The sequence below is a fragment of the Zootoca vivipara genome, chromosome 1 (genome assembly GCF_965207765.1).
Source record: "Zootoca vivipara chromosome 1, rZooViv2.hap1.1, whole genome shotgun sequence".
Taxonomy (NCBI): Eukaryota; Metazoa; Chordata; class Lepidosauria; order Squamata; family Lacertidae; genus Zootoca; species Zootoca vivipara.
Window position 1 is genome coordinate 127,148,333 of NC_142582.1, and position 24,892 is coordinate 127,173,224.

At 41.2% G+C, this 24,892-nt stretch overlaps 1 protein-coding gene across 5 annotated transcripts in view; it reads right to left on the minus strand.

The window, feature by feature from the left end:
- The window catches only part of PPM1A (protein phosphatase, Mg2+/Mn2+ dependent 1A), a 37,346-nt gene extending 12,850 nt beyond the window's left edge, over nt 1-24,496 (minus strand). For 3 of the 5 annotated variants that reach the window (XM_035104175.3, XM_088674099.1, XM_088674104.1), the window contains exons 1-3: nt 23,861-24,496; nt 2,769-3,622; nt 1,651-1,768 (exon numbers count right to left, since the gene is read on the minus strand). In XM_035104175.3, the coding sequence (XP_034960066.1) occupies nt 1,651-1,768; nt 2,769-3,602 (952 nt within the window). In that variant the 5' untranslated portion in view covers nt 3,603-3,622; nt 23,861-24,496. Of the gene's footprint in view, nt 1-1,650; nt 1,769-2,768; nt 3,623-22,486; nt 22,657-23,860 lie in introns of those variants that run through there. The other 2 variants (XM_088674110.1, XM_088674102.1) reach the window with 2 other exon arrangements.
- Between the last annotated feature and the right edge of the window lie 396 nt (nt 24,497-24,892).

The following is a 24,892-nucleotide window of genomic DNA, read 5'->3' on the forward strand; positions in this document are numbered from 1 at the left end:
ACAAAGTGCTTCCACACATAGATGAGGATAGATGATTTTCCTTTCTTGCTGTAGCTCCTCATATCTATCAAATACTGCTTGGATGCCTAAACCCTCCTAAGCAACTTTTCAGGCTGGGCAAAGAGCTGTAGTAGAACAAGCTATTTGCAACATTATGGTGCAGTTTTGCCATCCTTTAGTTCCCAAGGATGAAAAAGTGTGGACAAACAAGAAAACACAAGTATTATTTTCTGATGCCTCTCCTCATTTAATCTATTAAATTTTGAAGAATATCTTACCAGGTCATTACAAACATAACATTCCTTGCCCCCAGTTACCTTCTGAATACTATACAAGCCACAATTTGTAACATTCATGGAAAGTGACTCCAAAACATGGAATACCAGTGGCCACTAACTGCAATTCTCCCAGTGTAAAGAGAATGTGCAAAATAAGAACTACATCACTACTACTAGTGAGCATTTGAATAAAACTTTCAAGAGTTCAAAGTGCTTCACATTCATAATCTTGCTGTATTTCTTATAACCGCCCCATAATATTGTTCAATATTATGATCCCTCTAGTTAAAATGGAAGGGAAGGGGGTCAAGAGTAGTAAGTTCATGGCCAAAATGAGATTGAACCAGACTTCCTAATACGTAGCTCAGTCTCCTAGGCACTACATGACACCAACTCTCAGTAAACAAGCCATTGAATCAATTTAAGATGACAAAATATTAAATAAACAACATTTATGTTCAGCTCAGTTAAGCGTCGACAGAATAAAAAAATAAAGTGCAAGAGATTTTAAAAAACTCATTCATTAATATGGCAGGCGTAAAAATATTTCATGTTAGTGCATGGGACTTATGACTTCAGAGCCTTTAATCACCTTATGTTTAGGTCAATTACACTATATTATTATTATTACTATTATTATTATTATTATTACCACCACCATAATCAAATTTATTGGTCACTTTTTTGCCACAGGCACTCAGCAAACTCATTTTTAAAAAATCTAATTTTTACTTAACATTCACAATAAAATGGTTTCTTTATTTTGGAAATAAACATATATTACAACTTATAGTTTCAATACATACTTACTAAGTCCTGTTGAACATACTGGAACATCTAAGGAAACATGCACAGTATTGCACTGCACATGTTCAAAGGCACTATAAAACAGTGTGAAACACCTTTTAAATGCATGCTTTAAACCAGAACCAGTTTTGAACCATATGGCACAAAATTATACGAAACGCAAAATACCAAATTAAATCATCTATGACAGTACTGATTTCAAATTTACTATTACACAAGCATAACAGATAGTAATAAACTATTAATTTAAATTTGATCATATGATGATGGCTGTCTTCTCAGCAACCAGGATCAAAAATTGCTTAGTGTCTAGAATTATTGCTGGCAAAGAGCCCCATCATAAATGTTATATTCAAATATTTCTCCAATGTAAGAAAAATTGCCAACACGCCTATTTTGACAGGACATACTACACATATCCAAAAAGGCAAGAAAAGTACCTTTTTGTGAGGTGTAATGCTGAATGGCACTTAAGAATTTAAGAAAAAGCTTATAGATGCTTAGGACTTAGCTGTTGGGCATTTGTTTAGAAATAAAATTACTTATTTTTTTTTAAAAGAGCCACCTTCTACTCTGCTTTCCAGGAACTTGTCCAGCTCTGCTTCTCTCTTCACTGCCTCTGGTAATACCTTTGGTGCATTTGGGAAACAGATCAATATCACACTCATGTTGTCTCGGCTTCCCTGGAGTGGGAGGGATGGAGAAAAAGAAGAGAGTTTGATGAAGTTCTATTTTCCAGCATATTATTCACACAAGTCTGACAACTTTATTAATACAAGAAAATGATAGTAATCATAACTTTCACCAATTTCTCACTCCATCACTGAATGTGAGAAAGTATCCATTTGCTTCTATAACTCTTGTTCAACAAAGTCACTTTGTTCAAAGCTTACATGAGTTATTATGGCTCCCCTTTTGGCAAAATACAGATTGCAACTGCAATACTAGTAACACAACAAAGCACACTGTCAGTGATAATATTAAAGGCATAGTCTCCAACTTCTTGCATACTTTTTATGAAAGTGAGGGTTAATGAAACAAATGAGGAATGGGTAGTTTAGCTAAGGTGCAAAATAGAAGAGGAAACAGTTTTTCAACAAAAGGCCTAGTTGGACTAAACTAGATACAACAGCTGTTGCATGTATCTTTTGACCTGCTCCCACCAAACCTCCATGATACAAATTTTAAGAAAAGTGTGGTGGTGGAGAAATATTAGTAAGTAAAATTAGAGTCCAATTTGACTATATGAGACCAGTAGCTTAAAACAATTTACTAATGCAAATGTTTTTCTCCAAAGAATGTAGAAAGCTGCCTTATATAGTCAGATGATTGGTCCATCTAGCCTAGTATTGTTCACACTGACTGGCAGCAGCTTTCCAGGTTTTCAGACATGAGTCTTTTCCAGCCCTACCTGGAGATGCTGAGGATTGAACCTTGGACTTTTGGATTGCAAAATGTTAAACAATGAGCTACAGTCTTTTCCCTACTTACAAAATCCAGCAACCTAGTAGCAAAGCAAGTCAGATTTAAGCATGTGTGTTCAATATTGGTCCCAGAGAGTCAAAACCAGCTAAAATTATGACTGAAAAGGTACCACTTTCAACACCAGCCGTATCCATCATTTGCCAACACTACAACTGATCATACACATTTCAATATATCCCATATAAAACTTCTGGCTACCTTATACAAGCAAGTGTCGACTATCTCATTGCAAACTCTTTCAAGGTCATCAGTGACTTCAAGCCTTGATCTGACAAATTCACACAGCTCTTCATTTCCCATAACATCCCAGATGCCATCACAGGCCAGTATGATGAACTGATCATCATCTTCTGATCTCTCAATTTCATAAACTTCAGGCTCAGGTGAGACAAGTTGCTCTGTAGGGCCTTTCCCATGGACACATTTGTAATCAAAGTCTCCAAGTGCTCTAGACACAGCGAGGGAGCCATTCACACGCTGAATCATGACTGAACCACCTGCATTCTGTATACGTTCCTTCTCCAGTGGATTATTTGGTTTGTGATCTTGCGTAAAGAAATGAACCTTTCTGTTTCTACAAATTAATCCTCTAGAATCTCCACAGTTGATAAAATAAGTATGCTGAGGAGAAATGAGGACTCCCACAGCTGTTGACCCGCTTCTGTCCGCACCATGCTTCTTCTCAGAAAGTAGCCTCATTTGTTCATCAATTTGCAGAAAACCTGTTCTGATTCCTGTCTTTACACTTTCCACGGATGGTGAAGCTCCACGGCCTTTAAAATCATGATTGCTTGTGATGTGATCTAATAAATGCTCGCAGCAGTATTTGGCAACTTGGGATCCAGCGTGTCCATCATACACAGCAAAAAAAGACCACCCATCAAGTCCATTTGGTAAGCCAATTACAGCTGTATGCGCATCCTCCATCTCAACTCGCCAACCTTGCATGCTACTTAGCCCATAACGTAGTCCATTGCCCTGCCCTTGGGCATTGTGCTTCTCCATCTTTGGCTTATCTAAAAATGCTCCCATGATGTCTTGTTCTTTAAGATCTACAGAGACAAAAAGATCTGCTGTTAAGCTATTTTAAAGACAGTTAACAGTTTAATCATATGCTGAACATGTTGCTTAAAGAAAACACGAACCTGAACTGCAGTGCTTACTGTATGAAACAGACAGAATATGTTTAATTAACGTGGAGCTGCACTGTTCAGCTTTTGTGGCTTTGTGAACTTCACTCTTGGGAATAGTTTGTGTATTATTATAAATATTTAAATTGTTACTATGCAAGAGAATGGCTTGCGCTTTATTAATGTGGCTTTTATCAAAACATCTGCAGTAAGTGTAAATAAATCAAACCACAGCTCAGACTCTTAAGAAATAAACAAAGTTCAGTGGATTCTTGGTTGCACTGTACAGTAATATTTTCAGTCACCCATTTGTATACCAACACACCAAACCCAGATTTAACTAGATCCATCTTGTCATGTACTTGGCCAGTAACCGTCATGGAAGCTACCTGGAATGGAACATCCCCAACTGGAAAGCAAAGAGTATGTGTTTGTGGTGTGTGTGTGTGTGTGTGTTGTGGTGATGGTGACTAAACTGGACCAAAATCAATTCACTGGTTTCAAGACAGTCACATTTTGCCCTGTTCTGGGATTTTTAATGAAAAGCATTCTATAAGACCCCTAAATAAATGAATAAATCCATTTATTGCCCATCTATGGTGAAAAGTAATCTATAAATACTGGGAAATCTACATAAATTAATTTTCTCTTATCTTTCAGTGAGTAGATTTCAAGGCTGCTTGTCAATATCCTTCTTAAACTGTGGCACCTGGATCTGGACCAAGGCAGAAGAGAGTGGTACTATTACTTCCCTTCATCTGGACACTATACTTTCTGTTGATGCAGCCTAGAATAGCATTAGCTTTTATTGCTGCTGCTTCACACTGTTGACTCATGTTGAACTTGTGGTCTACTAAGAACCCCTAGATCCTTTTCACATGTAAGCCACCAGGTATCCCTCATCTTCTATTTGTGCAGCTGGTTATTCCTGCCTAATTTGTACTGTTACATCAACAACTGATGTGCTCCAATAGGAAAATAAAGAGGACAAAATTGACTCAACTGGGATATGGACATTGTTGTGACTTAAGACCGTAAATCATACTTGCATCTGCTTAGCATCATTAATTTTTAAGTTTTTGTGGGTTTTGTTTGAAAGAGCACAGCTTTCAACACAGGTAAGTGGTAATGGTACACTGTTCCAGTATATCCACTCTCAGTGATGTTTTTCTTCATAGATTCTCATTGTTTATTCTACCTGAATATATTTTAGAAACAAAATCTGTATTCATGCCATAGTTACTGAAGATGCATAGTTATTGAAGAAGTTTTCCAAAGAAATCTTACATCTATTTTAAAAAGAATGTATATTATTCTTAACACATAAAGAAGTCTTTAAGCAATCATACAAATTCCACATTATAAACAACACCCTAAAGTTATAAAGTTATAAAGTTTCAGTCATCTACAAATGGGGATGTGCATACAATTTCAACTAACAACTGGACCGGATTGCTTTGAAGCCTCTAAAATATTCTGAGTAAAGTTCACACCTTTTAGAAAAGTAAGAGTTTCGTACAAGATGACAAAATCTGTAGCTCTCCACCAGGCCACCAAACATCTGCAAAGCCACAATATACAGTACGCTGCATTCAGCCTTAAGATCATATGTTGTGCATGCCTGGCATGACATGGTCTCCCACACAGTGGAATATGAATGATCTTCGGAGCCAGTTGTCTACACAATTAGGAAGTAACCCTGCTTGTTGGACAGAGGCAAGAACCAGGGGAATGATTGGCCACAGACCTGGGTTTAGGGATGAGAACCCTGAACATAGCAAAGGCCCGTCTAGTTCAGCATCCTATTCTCACAGCGGCTAACCAGCTGTGTATGTAAAGCCTTTATTGCAACAGGAAACACTGGCTGTAGCACAGTAAGGGTAATTAAGGGACACTATTGTCATAAAGATGGAAGACAGGAAATAGAAGAGAGATGAAGCAGGAATCTCTGGGAACAACAGGTTTAGACAGGGGAAAGAACAAGTACAAGAGCAGGAAATGCTGCCTGAATATGCTGTTTCATATGTATTTTATTTTATTCCTGCACTAGCTGGCCCGGCCACGCATTGCTGTGGCTCTTCCATATAATTCCCCCCACCCTGTCCCTATCCATGATGTATCCCACCCCTCCCCCCACCCCAGCTTATCCCTGTGATTCCCCCCCCACCCTGTCTCGACCCATGATGTACCACATCCCCTCCCCCCCTGGCTTATCCCTGTGACTGGTGCCACCGTGTCCTGACCTATCCCATCCCCTCCTCCCCCCCAACCCCCACCCAGGCGAGTCAGTACCTCCATTCAGCCTAGTTTGTAAAAGCTTCGGCCTAGTATGTAAACAGGAGCCGAGGTGCTGTGGAGAGGGAAGGTTTTATAGGTGCAGTACCAGTGTAGCCGCCGCTAGAGGGCGCTGGTTTGCAACCTGGTTCTTTTCCCAGCATGCATTTTCGTCTGAGTGACTGGGTTTGGGTTTTTTTAGCTGGCACAGGTGTGACATCTGTCTTTGAAAATGGTACGGGGTCACTCTCATATTCACATGTGGCATTGTGTCAAAATTTGAACGCAATCGGTCAAGCAGTTTTGGTGAAAAGCAGATACTAACGGACATGGCCAGTTTACATTTTTATATATATAGATTAGATCTCAGAGTGATTCTATTTGAAGAATCTTTAGTAAGCATATTTGGAGAGCTTCTCAGGGCTATAAAGCAGGATGTAACTATTCTGAATAATGAATATATAATACTAGGGAAATACATATGACTCTTAGACCTGAATTTATCTATTCTGAATTGTGGAGCAAAGAAGTATATAATTGCTCACAGACTGTTGAAGAATTACTACTACTACTACTACTACTACTACTACTTATTAACTTATTTTTAATCCCTAAGAAACAAGCCTAGACAAGGCTGATAAAGCATCAGAAATTGCAGAATTTTTGGAGAGGTACAAGCCATCAAGCCTAGCACTTCACTGTCCACAGACAAGACTGCAACTTCCAAGCCAAGCATTCACTCAGTATTCCCTCATATCAACTCTTTCTCATACCCAAGATTGAAACATGGCTCCATAACTAGATCTTGTACAGTATATCATAATAGCCTGGAACATGAGCTGTGAACAGTCTCAGTTGAATTATCACCTACCTTAAAAAAGTTTTAAGCATTACCAAAATATGAGAAGAGCCATGAATACTTGAAATAAACCATATAAGCATTCATATAACCACAGTATACAAAGGGAAATCTTATAAATATATTTATCTGTCTTTTAGCTAAACAAGTAATATATGTTGAAACTGTCATTGCATTGCCATTCACTTTCTTCCCAAAAGTCTAAAGTAGTTATCATATGAATGCAATTCCTCCAAATATAAGGGCTGGGGTGCAGGTCAAATAATACATGATGTCAGAAATGCATACATGGCAGACTCTTTTTATGTCATCATGAGATTATTCAAGAATGAAGGCCTTGTGCTTCACAGACCTGCAAGACTCATCAGGGAGTAAGTCAGGTCTGTGCATACACAAGCACACACACTCCTCATTTTGCAACAGGCATCCTGCAATTTTTGGGTGCATCTGCTCTGCTCCCCTGCCCCAAATCACTTACATGTCCTAGTTTCTCCTCTGGGTTACACACTGTACTTATGTGTATACAGTGGTACCTCGGTTTGCAACTGCCTTGGGGAGCGACCGCTTCGGTTTCTGACCACTGCGGACCCGGAAGTGTTTACATCCGGGTTCCGCGGTGCTCGGATGCGCTGAAGTGATCTGCGCAGTGTGGTCGCAAACCGAGGTACCACTGTACAAGATCATGAGGCTCAAGTGGAAACATGAAGCAAACACATAAATGGTCAACACAATCACACAATTCACCTGTTTCCAGGAGTCACAACTACAACCAAGTCAACTGCATATATTTTATGAAAGAGGGGCTTCCATCTGATCTGGTATGGTGTCCCAGAAAAGAATGGTGTCATCTAGAGATTTATTTATTTGCAGGATTTTCTCTAACACTTCAGTAAATGTTCCTAGTTTACAAGAGATGGGTTAGTTCCTGCACTCCTCAGGGTGACTATTCTCTAGTCTTGGGGCCAAAAGTATTTCAATTAGCATAATATGGTTTCCACTTGCCATGCAAATGAAGTGTGTAAACAAGAATCTGACCTGGTCTGCAGGGCAAACAAACCACAACTTGCTGTTCAAATTTAACAGAAAACTATGATTTCCCACAAACCAAGAAGCAGCAAATGAAGTGGAACATTGAGGAGTATTCGTCTGTGTGAGCAGAGGGCCTGTTCCAATTAACACAAGGCTAGGGAATCTTTCCTCCTGGGACGGCTGCATCCGTTCAGGCATAAAATGTGTCAGGGGCCACATACCAGTGATGAAAAGGAGTGCCACTCCGCTGTTACACACCCCATTCCATCAAGTCATGCTCACATGCAAGCACACCCATTCATTCATTCTCTTTCACACATACCATCTATTCAATTCACACACAAGCCCCTCACTACAATTTGCACTGAGAAACATATTCATTCCAATGGATCCCCCCCCCCACAAGAAGCAGGGGGTTGATCCAGATAGAAACCCTTGCTGGGGAGTGTAAGAGAGACTTTTATCTTTTGCCCCTTGCTATATAGCACAATGTAATCCAACATGGTTCCAACATTCACTCCAATGGATCATTTCTTGACAAAGCAAATTGCAAATACCAATCCTGATCAGAGCCACATCAAGGTGCATAGAGTTAAAGCCCCACTACACCCCCATGTCAGAGTCCCAATCCAAATTTGGCCCATTGTGCTCAGTATCTGCTACTTTGCTGTGCTGGTTGAGGATGAAAAGAGAGCAGTAGGGATCTCAAGGAACTGAACCACTGTTAGGCACTACACATACTGTCTCCACAGTATATTGCTTTTTACCTTCAACAATATTTTTTTTATATTTTATCATAGGTTTTTGAACTTTGTGCATCTAATAGGTTGTATAGTAGTGATCCCTTACTATCATGTTTTGTTATATACTGGGGTCAGTTATTCTGCATGTAAGTTAGTCTGAACATTATATATTATCACCAGCTAAACCAGGGCGGCCCAACTTTTCATACCAAGTCGTTGCAAGAGTACTTCGGCATGAAAACTGGAGGCTGCACACTTGTTTTTTAAGCGTTCCCCCCCCCCGAATTTTTCCGTTTTTTCTCCAGGCCTTCACATCTCTACTGTTGCCTACTACCTGCCCATAGGCAACCACCATATTACTCTTGATATTTCGAGTATATGTGGAATAGTACTAGACTATATGGGGGTTTGCAGACAGATTGCTTGCCTTAGGGGGCTTACATTAAAAATATTTATTGTAGGAAAGATAGCAAAGAAACGGAAAAGAGAGACGAGGTTCAGAAGGGATGATGTGAACAATGGCATTATTCAATATTTTTAAGACTCAAAAGACTTTGTAAACTTCTCTCGATACATGTTGCAAGAAAATGTTATGGTGATTTCAGAGTGTTTATATGGATTGTTTGTATTTGTATGTATAATGATATTCACTACTTTAGTATTTTATATAAGTAGGCGGTAAAGTTAAAACTGCTTTCACGAAATTAGTCATTAAACAAGAACTTTATTTCTAGGCAAGGAGTGTTTGACCTGTGTAGGGAGGTGGGCTTATATTTTATGTGCAGACTAGTAACTTTTTTTGCCAAGGTGATTTGCAAGGCTAGGGTAAGTCAAAGGCATCATACTATCCACAAGTCACCTATAGTTCCTGCTCAACATGACCAAATAGAAATGATATACTGTATTAAACTTCTAATTATCATTAGTACTATCATGAAAATGCATCTCATTCTACTGTTGCGGTAGCAAGGTGGACTAAGTGCTTTGGGTCTATGTTCTCAGAGCAAAGAACTCCTGTTCCAAATATCAGAATAATACTGACTTTCCCAGTAGTTGCCTTTCAGCTAAGAAGTGTACACCAAGTTCTTCACAAGAAAGTGCCCATGTACTCTTCCAAAACAATTTACTGCTTATTTCTGGGTAAATGCCAAACAAGTGGGTACATGACATGAATGAGAAATACTTTCTGGATATACAGCAGTGGGAAAAGCTTTCAAAGTAGCAGAGCGTGTTTTCAGAAACCATGTTTCCCCCATGACAAACCACATAACGTTTCAAGTTAACATCTGTTTGTTTATGACAACAGTTCACATGCTCTTTTAATGTAGTGCTAATGCTGTTAGCGCTCAGCATTTCTACTCATACACAAATCTCCAGAAATTAATCCAGAGAGCAGGCTTCTTGAATACAAAAAAATAACTACGTTTTGCTAATTTATTAGCAGTCTCATGATGGATAAAGTACCCAACAAGTACCACCGATGGTAATGAAATGTGTATGACAGAGACCCAAATATTTTCAGTGTTGCACACCATGCTATAAAGTGAAGTGATGACAAATTGTTATAAAGGTTATAGCAATGACTGCATGCATGCTTTCTGGAGGCACCCAACATCAAAAGAATAAATATAGCCATCTAAAAGCATACTAAGACAGGAAAGTGTAGGAATAGATTGTCAATGTCATCACAGTACAAGATCAACAGGATGTCTTAACAATTTTGTTCAAGTGCAAAAGTGTAAGTATATAATAAACATCTAGATTAAGTGGCCAATAAAGTGTCAAAAGTTAGATTTTGAACTAGCAAGCAAGTTCTGAAAACTCAGAAATGTCGGTTGACTATCTGAAGCAAACTTATATATTCCGTGTATGTGGTAGTCGTGTTTGCAGCCTCTGAAGGAGCAGATATGCATCTTGGGGATACTGTACTTCTGGATTCATTACTATTGCTTGAGGCTCAGGTGGCCTTGGTGGCATGGAGTGCCTTCCATCAGCTTCAACTGGTGGCCCAGCTGCACCCCTATCTGGACAAGGAAAGCCTAACTTCTATCATCTATGCTCTGGTAACCTCTAGGTTAGATTACTGCAATATGTTTTATGTGGGGCTGCCTCTAATAACGGTTTGGAAACTATCTGGTACAAAATTCAGTGGCCAAGTTGCTCACCAGGGCAAGTGAAGTTGAGCAAATAACATCAATTCTGGCCCAACTGCATTGACTGCCAATTAGTGCCAATTAGTTTCTGGGCCCAATTCAGAGTGCTGGTTTTGACCTGTTGTTTAGTCGTTTAGTCGTGTCCGACTCTTCGTGACCCCATGGACCATAGCACGCCAGGCACTCCTGTCTTCAACTGCCTCCCGCAGTTTGGTCAAACTCATGTTCGTAGCTTCGAGAACACTGTCCAACCATCTCGTCCTCTGTCGTCCCCTTCTCCTAGTGCCCTCCATCTTTCCCAACATCAGGGTCTTTTCCAAGGATTCTTCTCTTCTCATGAGGTGGCCAAAGTATTGGAGCCTCAGCTTCACGATCTGTCCTTCCAGGGAGCACTCAGGGCTGATTTCCTTAAGAATGGATAGGTTTGATCTTCTAGCAGTCCATGGGACTCTCAAGAGTCTCCTCCAGCACCATAATTCAAAAGCATCAATTCTTCGACGATCAGCCTTCTTTATGGTCCAGCTCTCACTTCCATACATCACTACTGGGAAAACCATAGCTTTAACTATACGGACCTTTGTCGGCAAAGTGATGTCTCTGCTTTTTAAGATGCTGTCTAGGTTTGTCATTGCTTTTCTCCCAAGAAGCAGGCGTCTTTTAATTTCGTGACTGCTGTCACCATCTGCAGTGATCAAGGAGCCCAAGAAAGTAAAATCTCTCACTGCCTCCATTTCTTCCCCTTCTATTTGCCAGGAGGTGATGGGACCAGTGGCCATGATCTTGGTTTTTTTGATGTTGAGCTTCAGACCATATTTTGACCTATAAAGCCTTAAATGGCTGAGGACCACAATACCTCAAAGACTGCCTCTTCCCCTTTGAACCAACCTGGACACTATGATCATCATCTGAGGCCGTTCTTCACAAGGTCATTAGGGTGGCAACATGAGAACCAGCCTTTTCTGCGTGGCTCCCTACTTGTGGAAGCCTTTCCCCAGGGAGGCTTGCCTGGCATTTTTGTTACGTATATTTAGGCAGTAGGCAAAAATGCATTTTAAAATTGTAAACCACTCTGTGATCCTCAGATGAAGGGTGTCATAGAAATTTAGTGAGTAGGTAAGTAGCCTCCCTAGCCTCCAGGGGTGGGGATGGTAGAAATTAATTGATTGACTGACAGTCTGTGTTGGGAAACATGTCCTGATGCTCTATAGATTGTTTTAAAAGCAAGGGCTCCAATGTTTTCTACCTCAAGCATGGTAAATCCAAGCCATTCACCTTAGGATAGGGGAAACTTAAATGTATTCTTCCCAAAGTTCTGATGGTCTCCTGCCTCTTAGAATGGAAGAATAATGCTTTCTGCCCTGACATTATCATGTTCTCATACCCCTTACAGAGTCCTGCATGCTTTCCTAACTACACCCCCTTTCCCCCTTTGCTTACAAATAGAAGGGACTTTAATCATGAAATAATATACCTACTCCCACCAGGGCGCCTATCAAAGGAATAACATATAAATGTGTAGATGCAGATACTGTACCAGGGATAAATAAGTGAAGGAGGCCTTCTCTTCTGGATATACGCTTCTTCAAGTTTGGATATACACTTCAAGTTCTCTTCAATATTCTGTTGTTTGCTATCTGCATCATAAGGCCTGCTGTCAAGTTTTAGATCGTCCACCCACTGCATGGGTGGCCACCACCTAGATTTTTCTTAAATTGTATGGTCTGCACAGTAGCACTCCTCTGTTTCATCAGCCTGAGCAATCTCTCAGCACATGTCCTGCAGATGTGCCTTTTAACTTCACAGACTTTTTTGAGTTTTTTGTCCTAAGCATATTCTTTAAACTGCTCTATTTCTCTAACTTGTCTTAGCTAAGTTCATCTTCAGTCCTACCTTTTTTATTCTTAATTTAGTTTAGTTAATTTAGTGGGCACCGGTCCCACCCCTGGGGCAGATCAGACTGAACCCAAGGGGGCGCTAAGTTGTTTTTTCCTGAAAAGGGGGTGGTAGGCCAAATAACTTTGGGAACCTCTGGTTTAGTTTTTCCAGTATTTATTTTAGCTATTATGACTATATCATCAATGTAGATACTCTGTTAACATTAATTCCCTTTTCTGGCCAATAAACACATCTTTCAAGGTGACCATAAATTAGCTCAGGTGATAAGCTATCTTGTCTTATGCCTCTTTTCAAATGTACTGGATTGGTATTTATATGGAGATTATAAATTGTTGCTGCCTTATCTGCTATTTCTTGTAGTAGCTACAACTCTGTAATGGCCACTGTAATGCCCAGGTTTCAATAGTATCAAAGTCTTTTTTCCTAGTCAATGAATCAAACATATATAGGTATAGTCGTCACATTTTTCTATCAATATTTTCATTGTTAATAGATTATCTGTTGTAGAATATGCTCCAAACACATAAACTTCATATTTTACTTGCATATAATGGGTTGGATCCAAAGGTACTTTGAGTGTGCTTTCATGTAAAATTGGGACATAATTTCTGCCAGCTCTCCACTCCTGACTAGTCCACACCCTCTCGTGTTATTGACAAAGTTTCTTGATTCTCAGCAACAGCTTTTTGTGTAGCTCTGGTGGCCATATTACTGGGTAGAGAAAATTCCAGTGTTAAAAGTTTCCAAATTTTAGACAATCTCAGAAGTGCCACTAGATCAGCCTGAAGTGGTCTGCATCTATTAACACTTATTTTTACTATGTAAGGTGGTGGTGGTTCAATTTAACAAGAGCAATGAAGCAAGGTAAAATGTTATCTTTCACTCAGTGTTTGAAACTCCCATTGTTCTAGGGCCAGGCATAGGCAAACTCGGCCCTCCAGATGTTTTGGGACTACAACTCCCATCATCCCTGATCACTGGTCCTGTTAGCTAGGGATGATGGGAGTTGTAGTCCCAAAACATATGGAGGGTCATGTTTGCCTATGCCTGTTCTAGGCACATTTTGTGACAGGGGATTTCATTAGCTTGAGCAGTTTCTGAGCCCTGGGCGCAGTACTGCACCTAAGATGTCAGATTTAAACTGCAGAGTAGAAGGAAAGGACCTTTTTCTGCCTCCCTACTTCCAGCTACTCTTTGAAGACTGGAGAAGAGACCCTCTTAAGAATATTAGGGGAGTGGGCAGGGGAAGGACAAGACCATGTGAAAAATAAACATAATATTTAGCTGCAGTTCATTCATTTTCAGCTTTGCATTCTTGTTATTAAAAAAAAAAAGGCTAGACATTCCATTGTTGGACCCATAACCTAGGTTTAAGGTGCCATTTAGCTCCTAGCTTTCATACTTCAGTTTCTACCGTGTTTCTCACATTTTAAGACGTGCCTATAAAATAAGGCATGGCACGATTTTCATGCGTTGAAAAAATATAAGACATACCCCGAAAATAAGCCGTAGTGCTACCGTATGTGAGCTCTACTTGGTGAAGAGGACAAAAGTGGCATTTGCGGTGGAGAGGAGAGGAAGGCACGAAGAAGAAAAGAGGAGCGATTAAAGATGCTGCCTCATGAATGACCTCCGTGTGCGTCTCTTTCTCTCCCCCTGTGCACGTCTCCTTTTCTCCCCGTGCGCGTCTCTTTTTCTCCCCCTGTGCGTGTCTATTTCTCTCCCCCTGTGCGCGTCTCCTTTTCTCCCCCTGTGCGCGTCCCTTTTTCTCCCCCTGTGCCTCTCCCCCTGTGCCCCCCCCCTCTCTCTCTCTCTCTCTCTCTCTCTCTCTCTCTCTCTCACACACACACACACACACAGCCCACCTCTTGCTTCCCCCCATCTTTTCCCCCTTCCATTCTACCGGTATGTGCCCAGCCATGAGTTGCCTGTTGATTTCCTCTTGATGGCCGAGACAGAGAACGAGGCAGGCAAACTGCAGCTACGGTAGGAAAGTGGCGAGCTCTCGCAGACATGCGGGTGGTTTTTTTAAAACTGACATCCCCTCCCTTCTCGTTTTTGCAGAGAGACCCAGACAACTTGCATTCCTAGGCTTCAAAGGTTATGCATATGAAAGAGGAGATTAAGGAGATAGATAAAGACAACTTCCTATTATCACCTTGCCTTTGTCCTGAAAGGTAGAAACCTTATTGTAGCCATGAGATCTGGGCATCAAAGGAAAGTACTTAACAGCTATTTGATAAAGCCAATTGTGATTTCAGGCAGCATCTGGCTAATCAGTCGAGAGAGAGAAACGTGATTTCTAAATAGAGAAATAAACACAGCCAGTTGTACAGCATCTGTAAAATCCATATAAAAAATCATTTCCCTGTTATGATCCAGCCCCCAAATAAGACACCCCCCAAAAATAAGCCATAAGCTTGTTTTCTTGAGTAAAATTAAATATAAGATGTGTCTTAAAATGTGAGAAACACGGTAACACTGCTTTCACTAGAGCAGGAGTGAGAAACCTGTTGTCTTCCAGATGTACTTGGACTCCCAACTCTATTTAGCCCCAGCCAACTTGGTCAATCATCAAAAGATAGTGGGACTTACTGCCTAGCAACATCTGGAGGGCTATAGGTTCCTCATCCCTACATTGGAGTTTAGAGCAGCTAGTTCACCCAATAAGACATTAATCTATTAAACAAAATGCTGACAGCAATACTTGGATAAAAGCCAAAGCTGCTTATGTAAAAGCATGAAAACACATTTGCTGAGTTTTGCAAAGCAAACATAAAGGAGATAAAGAAGTAATATATTACTTTACCTAGCTTGTCTCAATCTTATCCAACTGAGGAAAGTTTCATAGAATTGTAGAGATGGAAGGGACCCTCATCCAACCCAACCCTATGCAAAGCAAGAACCTCAACTAAAGCATCCATGACAGATGGCCATCCAATCTCTGCTTTAAAACTAAATTGTAGGTGCTAACAGATATTCAAATTCATTTTAATTTATACTACCTTTTTATTTAGACAGCATTTCAATTTTAAACTGATCTTATAAACACAAGGAGGTACTTTTGTTCAAAGTTCATTAAACTAGAGAGTTCTCTGTTCCGAGGAAACTTTTATTTGGTCATATTTGACACCGCATTTCATTTCCAGAGTTTCTTTTGAATTCTAGCCTTTGTAGAAATTCGGATGCAAAGCAAAGTATAGGCGGCTCAAGGGATCAGGAGGAATAAATGGGAGATGTGGGGAGGAAAAAAAAGATAAGCATTAAAGGCAAAGACCAAAGATGGAGGATGTGTCCCTAGTTTGCAATCAATGTTCAAGTGATATTTCTGGTTGACTGCTTTAAGGGGTCAGGGAAATCCTTTTTGGGTGAAGCAGGGCTCAAGCTGGCAAGTCTTCTTTCATGTCTGGGTTAAAGCTACAGCTACTGATTACCTTGGGATGCTCAGGTGCCCTTTAGATGTAGCAATGTGGCTAGCTACTTTCCCATGAAGTGATCCCACACGGATGGGATGATGCAACCATATAGATAGGGCTAATCATTGAGTCTTTACCGCAACATTGGATTCCAAGACCCACATGATAAGCCACACTGCCATATCATTCAGACACAGCTCCTAGCTATATCATGTCACGTAAAGGAGAAGCAGCCCCAGTTACTCTATGTAGACTTGAAATAGAGACTAAAGCTTACTAAAATTCAAAAGCAAGCACCAATTACCGAAAAGAACAAAGGCAGTGGAATCCACCTGCATTTTCACAAATGTGCTACTTAAGTTATTGGTGTTATACTGTCTTGCTTAATTTAGTACTCCAGAAACAGAAATATGAGAGGTCTGACCTTATGACTATTTTGCTAAACAATTAGGATCACTGTACTGGCATCAAGAAACAACTGCTTTAATTCATTGGGATAGTGACCATACCCAGGACATCAGGGCATGCAACTGGGTGAGAAATGATTCTTATCATCTAACATGTTGCTTTCTGGGCAGTAGTACCGACTAAATAGGAGTGGCAGATAAAACTGATGGAATGAGCAGACTGAATAGAACCAGGAAAATGAATTAAAATGTAATTAGATATAGGGTGAATTTAAAGGGGGACCGAGCTTTTTGAATATGCAGTTAGATAGAGAAAACTAAAACGAACCATGGAAAAAGGGGAAGGGAAATAATTATGTAATCTGTTGTTTGTTGTAAAAGAGAAAATGATAAATGAAATACTATTAAAAACTTGCTTTCTAGCCATCATGGAACCAGCAACATCAAAAGAAACCTAAGTTGTTATAGGTGTCAGTACCCACTCAGAATGGCTTAACAAAGCACTAAACAGACAAACAACCCTACTTACCTCCCACATAATACACTGTGGTAGCTACAGCAGTACACCATTATTGCAAGTATTTACATCAATAAAACTCAATTTAAGTGGTGTTTCCCCCCCCCCCGAAAACCCCGAACTATGCAATGCATGCAACACCACCCCAAAAAGTACCCACGACTGCCATTTCTTACGAAAGCTGCCACACTATTTTTACCTGGAAGCAGGGTGGATTTGATTTAAATCACGATTTAAATCACTAGTCAGTAAGGCTTGATTTAAATCATAGTTTTCTACATAAAGACTAATTCTTGCTGGTATAACTTTAATATGCAAGTAGATGAAGATTTTTAGAATAACAACTTTTCATATTAGTTTTTATCCCCAGTTTAATAGGTTAATCATTCATATTTGGACAACTTTACTGTTGTACTTAGGAAGGAGAAAAATAATCATTACCTTAATAATAACAATTTAAATAGATTTATTCAACTGAAACAATAACATTACAGCATATGTTATTTGCTTAAACAAACATCCATGTTTGTTAACTAATTTGGCTAAACAAAAACAATATATATATATATATTTTAAGAAACTTAGACTGTCAGCCCAGCCTACACATGAAAAACTTAAATACTGTCCACTCCAAACAATCAGAAAAATATTGTTTCTATTCTATTGACTGAACTTCTTGAAACTTAGCACTGAAGGGGTTGTTTCTGTATTCATAGGTTTGTAGAACAATAGGATTAAGGTATTTTTCTCAACTCTGTTAATGTTATAACATTTTTGCTGTGAAGAAGAGGCATGTGATCTCTGTTGAGTCAAATTCAGTTTTGAGAACTGCAAAAGTAAACCAAGCATCTGTGATAATATCTTGTAGGCAGAGAAACTGCCCAATAATCTTACAAAAACCTCTGGAAGAGCATGACATTGTGAATGGATTAATGGAATTTATTTACCCCAAAAATTAAACATATACAACCTTATTCTACATAATTAAAAACCTAATCTTTATTTCATGATGGAACAACCTTTGGATGGTAATATATTTTCCTCAAAAAGCATTTTATTTAAAAGAAATCCGATTTAAATCAAAAAAATTGATTTAAATAAAAAAATCCGATTTAAATTTTTAAAAATCCGATTTTTTTATTTTTTAAAAAAAAACATTGATTTTTATCCACCCTGCCTGGAAGTCCCTATGATGTTCACCTGAGTTGATATGTATAGGTTTGCACTGTAAAGCAGGAAACATTTCTGTACTGCATATTTTCTGCCAAAGCTGTGTCCAGATCAGTGAACATATAAAAATAATTAGTGTGATCACATCAGTAAAATAATTTTAAACACCTCAGCAATTAAAACAGTAAAAAAAAAAAAGAATCCACAACAGCATCCTTAATGTGAGCCATTGTGGTATACACCAGAGAACTGGACTTTGGTTACTGTGCTTTAGGTTCATATCCCTATTCAGATAAGAAATTTCCTGGGTGAGCTTAAATTATCTCTCAGCCTAACATATCTCATTGGCCAGATATAAGACCTTATTTATTATTTAAAGTACATTGTTTGGACTCAATATGAGGCAGCTCACAAAAGATCTAAAAACACAAAATGATAATATAAAAAAGATTACAAAAGAAAATGTTAAGAACTAAAACAGCAGAAATAGACACCCAATCACTAGTTAGCACTAAATAGCCTTCCAAAGGTCAGACTCTAAACCAACCATTAAAACACCAGAGAAATGGCCAAAGACACTGTCCAAAGATAAAGATGTCAGGCTGTCACACTAATGCAAGAAGCTGCGACAAAAGTGATGATGATGCCAAAGCTTGATAAGACCGTGACTACGGTATGTAAGAGCTTCTTAAAGCAACCAACACTTTGAACTCTGTCCAGATTTAGGCAACCAATGAAGCTGAGCCAAAGCAAGAGCAAAACACACTATGCAGCTTGCTCTTCACTGCATTCTGCAACAGCTTCAAGACTAACATTTTACAGTTTGTGTGTTTAGAATTGTTTTTCAAAATTAATTCTTTGGGATATATCATATGAACACAGGAAGCTTCCTTATAGAGAGTCTAATCACTGGTGCATCTAGTACAGTACTATCTACAGGTGGCAGTTCTTTTAAGTTTGAGAAATAAGGTCTTTGCCAGACCTGCTACCTAAGCATTTTAATAGGAGAAGCCAGGGACCAGATGTAGGGTCTTCCTCATATGACTCATCTGTCCTACCAACAAAATGAGGCCTTTCTAAAGATTTATAATGTAGTTTCATAGCATTTAACCAACTTTGGTTTTCTAATATAAATCTATTAGAATTTTATAGAAATATAATCTCAAACCTGACAAATAGTCTAGAAGTCTACTAAGATTACTGATTACTAGATTGATGAAGGTACTGAAGTAAATCTAAAATTCTGAGCTCAGACACTAATCCCCACAAAAAGTAGAAAGTGGACTTGGTTTCCGGTCCCACTAGATTAGGAACCCAGTTCTATGCTTCCTTGCTCTACTGGTCAAACTCCTTCCCTCCAATGCAGCATGATTCTCAATCTTGATACAGAACTGCTTACAGCAGGCACCCCCAACCTGCGGCCCTCCAGATGTTTTGGCCTACAACTCCCATGATCCCTAGCTAAGAGGACCAGTGGTCAGGGATTATGGAAATTGTAGTCCAAAACATCTGGAGGGCTGAATGTTGGGGATGCCTGGCTTACAGGTTAGTGGTTTCCACATTAAGGAACATTTGACCCACTTACCTCACTTTCCCCTAATCATTTGTTGAAGCTGTTATCACATATAAATTGTGTTACACCGAAAAAACAACAATGACCTACCTCACAGGACTGTTGAGAGTAATGTGAAATTAGCCACTCTCCTAGAACAAGTAATTTATTCCAGACAAGTAGTTACGCAGATCTATGGGCCATTTGTATATATACCAGCTGAGAAAAGATAACAATTCTGTATCTGAGGAAATGGATTCTAGACCACAAAAGCTTACATTATAATTAATTTGTGACCCCTCTAGAACTTTTTACCATGACACATGTACACACAGATGGGTAGACTCACTGTTAAACTTTGAACTAATCTGAAAGGCTAGTGAAGAAGATGAATGAGGACAAAGCACAAATAATGAATAAAAATGAGCGCCACTAGAGCAGCATTTCTCCAACTTGGGTCTCCAGCTGTTGTTGAACTACAACTCCTATCATCCCTGACCACTGATCCTGCTAGCTGGGGATGATGGGAGTTGTGATCCATCAACAACTTGAGACCCAGATTTGAGAAACACTGCACTAGTGTTGGTCTTACACCTGAAAAAGAGGAGTCCCCACAGCAGTGTCACTATGTGGCTTTCATTATAGTCACTATCTTAGTTCCTCAACCACAAAACGGAAAGATTTGTCTACCGTAGGTAGTTACTTAAGCACACTAGAGAACGTGAGGCACTCTTCATAGTAAAATGTGGGGTGGAATTCAATGCAGTGCTAAGTAGAGTATGTGTGCAGGGAACAAGTACACTTGTGCAACAGGACTTTCTTCTCTATCCTCCCCCTGTGCACCTCCTAAAACTGTTCTGGGGGTTCCCCCAACCCTCCAGAGCAGGCTTAGGGGGCATAGGGGGAGGAGAGGGGAGATAGTTCTGCTGCAGGACTGGTCCTTGTTCCACAAACACAACAATTTAGTTGGATCCCGCCTAAGATAATTATCACTTAATCCTTAATATATTATAGGGAAGAGAAGTCAGTAGGATTTGATTGCCATACAGTTGCTTCATAACAGGGAGTGAAAAGCATACAAGCTTTAAACCGGAATAAGCAAAGGCTTTCATAGGGGTTCTGGCAATAAGTTCAGCTCCAGTGGGTGGAAAGTGGTATGATGAGAGTTCTTAAACTATTTTGCCATGTTTAGTATTAGTCTCTAGTTGTCATCTGCATGTATAAATATTCCACCCATCTGGCTCTTGAAAGAAAGCAGAGCCCCAGAGGAAGATTACCTGGCTATGCTATAGCCTCACATATTCCCTATATTCTGCCAAACTCTGCTTCTAAGTACAGTACTCATTTCTACTATTTACAAAGCTTTATAAAGGGAAAGAAAATCTGACAGCTCAGCTACTTCCATCAGGGCTCTTCTGAGGCTCACTCTTCTGAGGAGTGAAATCTTACCTTCACTCTTAGGGACTGACAACGCCTTCGACAGCACAAGCACTGCAGCACTGTCTGCAGACTAAGGGGAAATATGCTAGGTCACATTTCAATTACTACTGTTATGATGTTTAAAAGTCTTTTCAACTTCTTTTTCAACCTGAGAACGCAAAACACATGTGAGGAAAATGTGTGCATACTAGGTTATGGTAATAAGCAGTGCTTTTTTTCTGGGGGGAACGCAGGCGTATGCATACCCCTAAACATCTTGTGAATCTAAGTTTGGCCTCATTGAGGGGCAGTATTTCAATATGAGTAGGAAAATGAGTACCCCCTAAGCATTTTTTAAGAGAAAAAGCACTGGTAATAAGAAACTTCTCTCCATGTTCCAATATACGGTAGATACCTGCTTTAATGAAACACATGTTTGCAGAGTGATTCCTCAATAAGCTGAAGAGATTCAATTCTTGTTTGTGAGGAAATCACAAAGTCTAAAACTAGTACATAAATAATAATAATAATAATAATAATAATAATAATAATAATAATAATTTATTTATACCCCGCCCATCTGGCCGGGTCTCCCCAGCCACTCTGGGCGGCTTCCAACAGAAGAATAAAACACAACAATCTATTAAACATTAAAAGCCTCCCTGAACAGGGCTGCCTTCAGATGTCTTCTAAAAGTCTGGTAGTTGTTTTCCTTTTTGACATCTGTTGGGAGGGCATTCCACAGGTCAGGCGCCACCACCGAGAAGGCCCTCTGCCTAGTTCCCTGCAATCATCACACTGAAGTAACTATGCAACTTGTTGTTTTCTATGATATCTGAATCCTAAACCCAAAATCTGTGCTTTTAAAAATTATCCCCTTTTATAGAATTATAAAACGATCTGTATTTCAAACTACAAGCACCAGAAATGTGTATTCTTATCAAATTACATAAACACAAGACTGCATAATGGATCCAAAACTTAATAACCAAGTCCCAGCTTTTGTGCCCCCCCCCCCGCTCTTTATAGCTAAGAAATGTCTCATGAAATCTGGGGGTGAGAAGGCTAAGCAAAATTTACAATGATCAGGAGTTGGGCTTCAGTGACATATATAACTTTATGTCCCTCCCAACTACTAAAAGCAGAACACAACAAATATATGCAAACCTGCTTGTGTTGCATAATATACACACACACACAGGCTACAGAATTCATAGTTGCTTGGTGCAGAATCTGGAATATTTTTAGCACAAAATAGACAGAGACAAAATCATAACATGCACCATAAATAACTATAGCATAACTGTTCTGTAAAAATACTTTGCAGACTTGAAAAAATATAATAAATTACCTTTTGCATTTCAATGGGCAATAGTACAGCCCTCTGAAAACAGCATCTCACACCCACTTCACTATTCAAAGTATCAAAAGAAGCGGCAGATTTACATAACCCTTTTTTGTTTGGGTTCATTTCCCTTTCCCACACCTTTTTCTTCTTCTAAAAGAGACAGCAATAGCTGTGTGTGTAGGAAGGCAATCATGAGGTAGACTGCTTCATAAATATTGCACATCTGAAAGTATATACCTAGCAAAGTGGGTGATGCAGCAGGGTGGGGCACTTTATAAATAGACTCATTTATTAATGGTTCTCTGTGAATGATAGCAGAATGCTTTGCAGGAGGAGTAGAATGTGTGCTTATAACCATTATTAATAAATCCTGGCAGACAGCAAGCTTTTTCGCCCACCACCATCCCTCCAGGGGAAGATACAGACATCCAGCTACGTCATCACCGGATTGGGTTGGCATGAACAATGAACACAGAGAAATCAAATCCCAAACACTTGGCCGCCTTCTACACACACACACACACACACACACACACACACAAACTAAAACCTTTCTCTCTGTTTCAGATTGCGGTACTAAATAAATTAAGTTCTGCCAAAATCAAATAGTCTTCTTCCCTCCCACAAGGAAACACGTAAAGACTTGCCTGTCAGATTTAGCGCCCTGTATATACTAAAGGCTCAGCCTATTAGGGTGTTTAAAATAAACTGAAGAAAAGAGCATGGTTTTGGCTTAGGAATAACAGAATCAGAGCTGGAAGGGCCTCTGAGGGCCACCTAGTCCAACCCCCTGCAATGCAGGAATCTTCAGCCCAACGTGGGGCTCGAACCAATGACTCTGAGAGAGCAAGGGTCTCTTTGCTCTACCAACTGACTTACTTTTAAGGCCTTCCAATTCACACCCACCCACCCACATACATATACTAGTAAGGAAAAGGGGGAGTGGAATTAACTCACCAACACCAGGAACTGAAGACATTAAGTCTTACTCAGCTACCCTGGTTCCTTTCCCCTCTGCTGCTGCCTTTACCCCCACTCCCAAATCCCCGTGCAGGATTTCGGACTGTAAGCTCCTAGGGGCAGATCCGTGCACGGACACATCCGATTCCCAGAGCCAGTTGGCGACCGTCTCTGCCCCTCCCCCAGCAGCTCGTGTTTTAAAATGCCAGCTGCTGGCTGGGGGACGGTCCGCCGGATCTTTTGAGGAGGATTACAACACAGAGTCGCCTCATCCCCGACGACACGCAGGCCGGGCGCCTCCTCGCCCTTCCTCCCCACTGACTTCCAGGCCTCCGCCTCCGCCTGCTGGGCCTTTCTCTCTCCCTCCACCCAGGCGCACCCGAGGCCTCCCCGGCCGCCCTCGGGGCCTCCACTTACCCTACGGGAGAGGGGGCTCTGAGTGGGCGCTCCGAAGCGGCGCAGGGAGGAGGCCTGGGCCAGACCGGGCCGAGCCGGCGAAAGCGGCCTCTCTCGCCTCAGTTCATTCAGACGGGGCGAGACGATGGCGGCGGCGGCGACGACTGCGGCGAAGGCAGCCGCGGCCGCTGTTTGTGCTGCTGCTCCTTGCTGGCCCTAGCGGGGAGCCGAGCGCTCATCTCGCCCGGCCTCCCCGTCACCCACCCCACCCCTCCCGCGGCGCACGCGGGTCTCCCTCTTCCCCTCGCGGCGGCAACGGCGCTTCACGCGCTTTCCCGTCTTCACCCCCCCACCACCCAGCACACGCCTCAACTCCGCTTCAATTCCCTCAGGCGGGCGGGCAACCCAAGCAAGCAAGCAAGCAAGCAAGGGTCGCGCACGCGCAGAGAACCACCCAGCGCGCGAGAGGGAGTGGGAGGAGGACGACGTAAGCGCGGAGCTGAGAAGACGCCGAAAGCGCGAGCTCGCCTCGCCACCGCGCGTGCGCGGGGTGAGTCGGCTGTATAACAAGGCAGGGGAGGCACGCCCGCGAGAGAGAGAGGGGGGTGGGAAAGGAACTCTCCCGCCGGCCTCCTATGCCTGGCCTGCGTACGTGCCGTGCGTGCGTGCACGCGCAGTGGTTGTCACCCCCCCCCCACTAAACACGCAAGCACGCACGCCGGCTCGAGCTTGCGCTCCCTGAGCGGCCAATGGGCACGCGATCGCTAGCCTTTCTCCCCGCCTCTCCCCTCCGTCCGTCCAACCCCACAGCCGCGTCTCCTTGAGTAGCAGCCTTCGACGGTCGTTGGTCGTTTTTTCCCTTTCGTACCGCCGGCTGTGGCGCAGCGCGCGGCGAGAGCCCGGATGTTGGGGCTGGCTGAGGAGGGAGGCGAGGCGGAGTTGTTTGCTGAGGCCGGGTGGTTATTACATCACTCGTCCCTCAGCGGGCCTTCGTCTTCTCTCCGGGCTAAGGGAAGCTTTGGAAATAGATAGAAAGTGGCCAGGCAGGCGCGG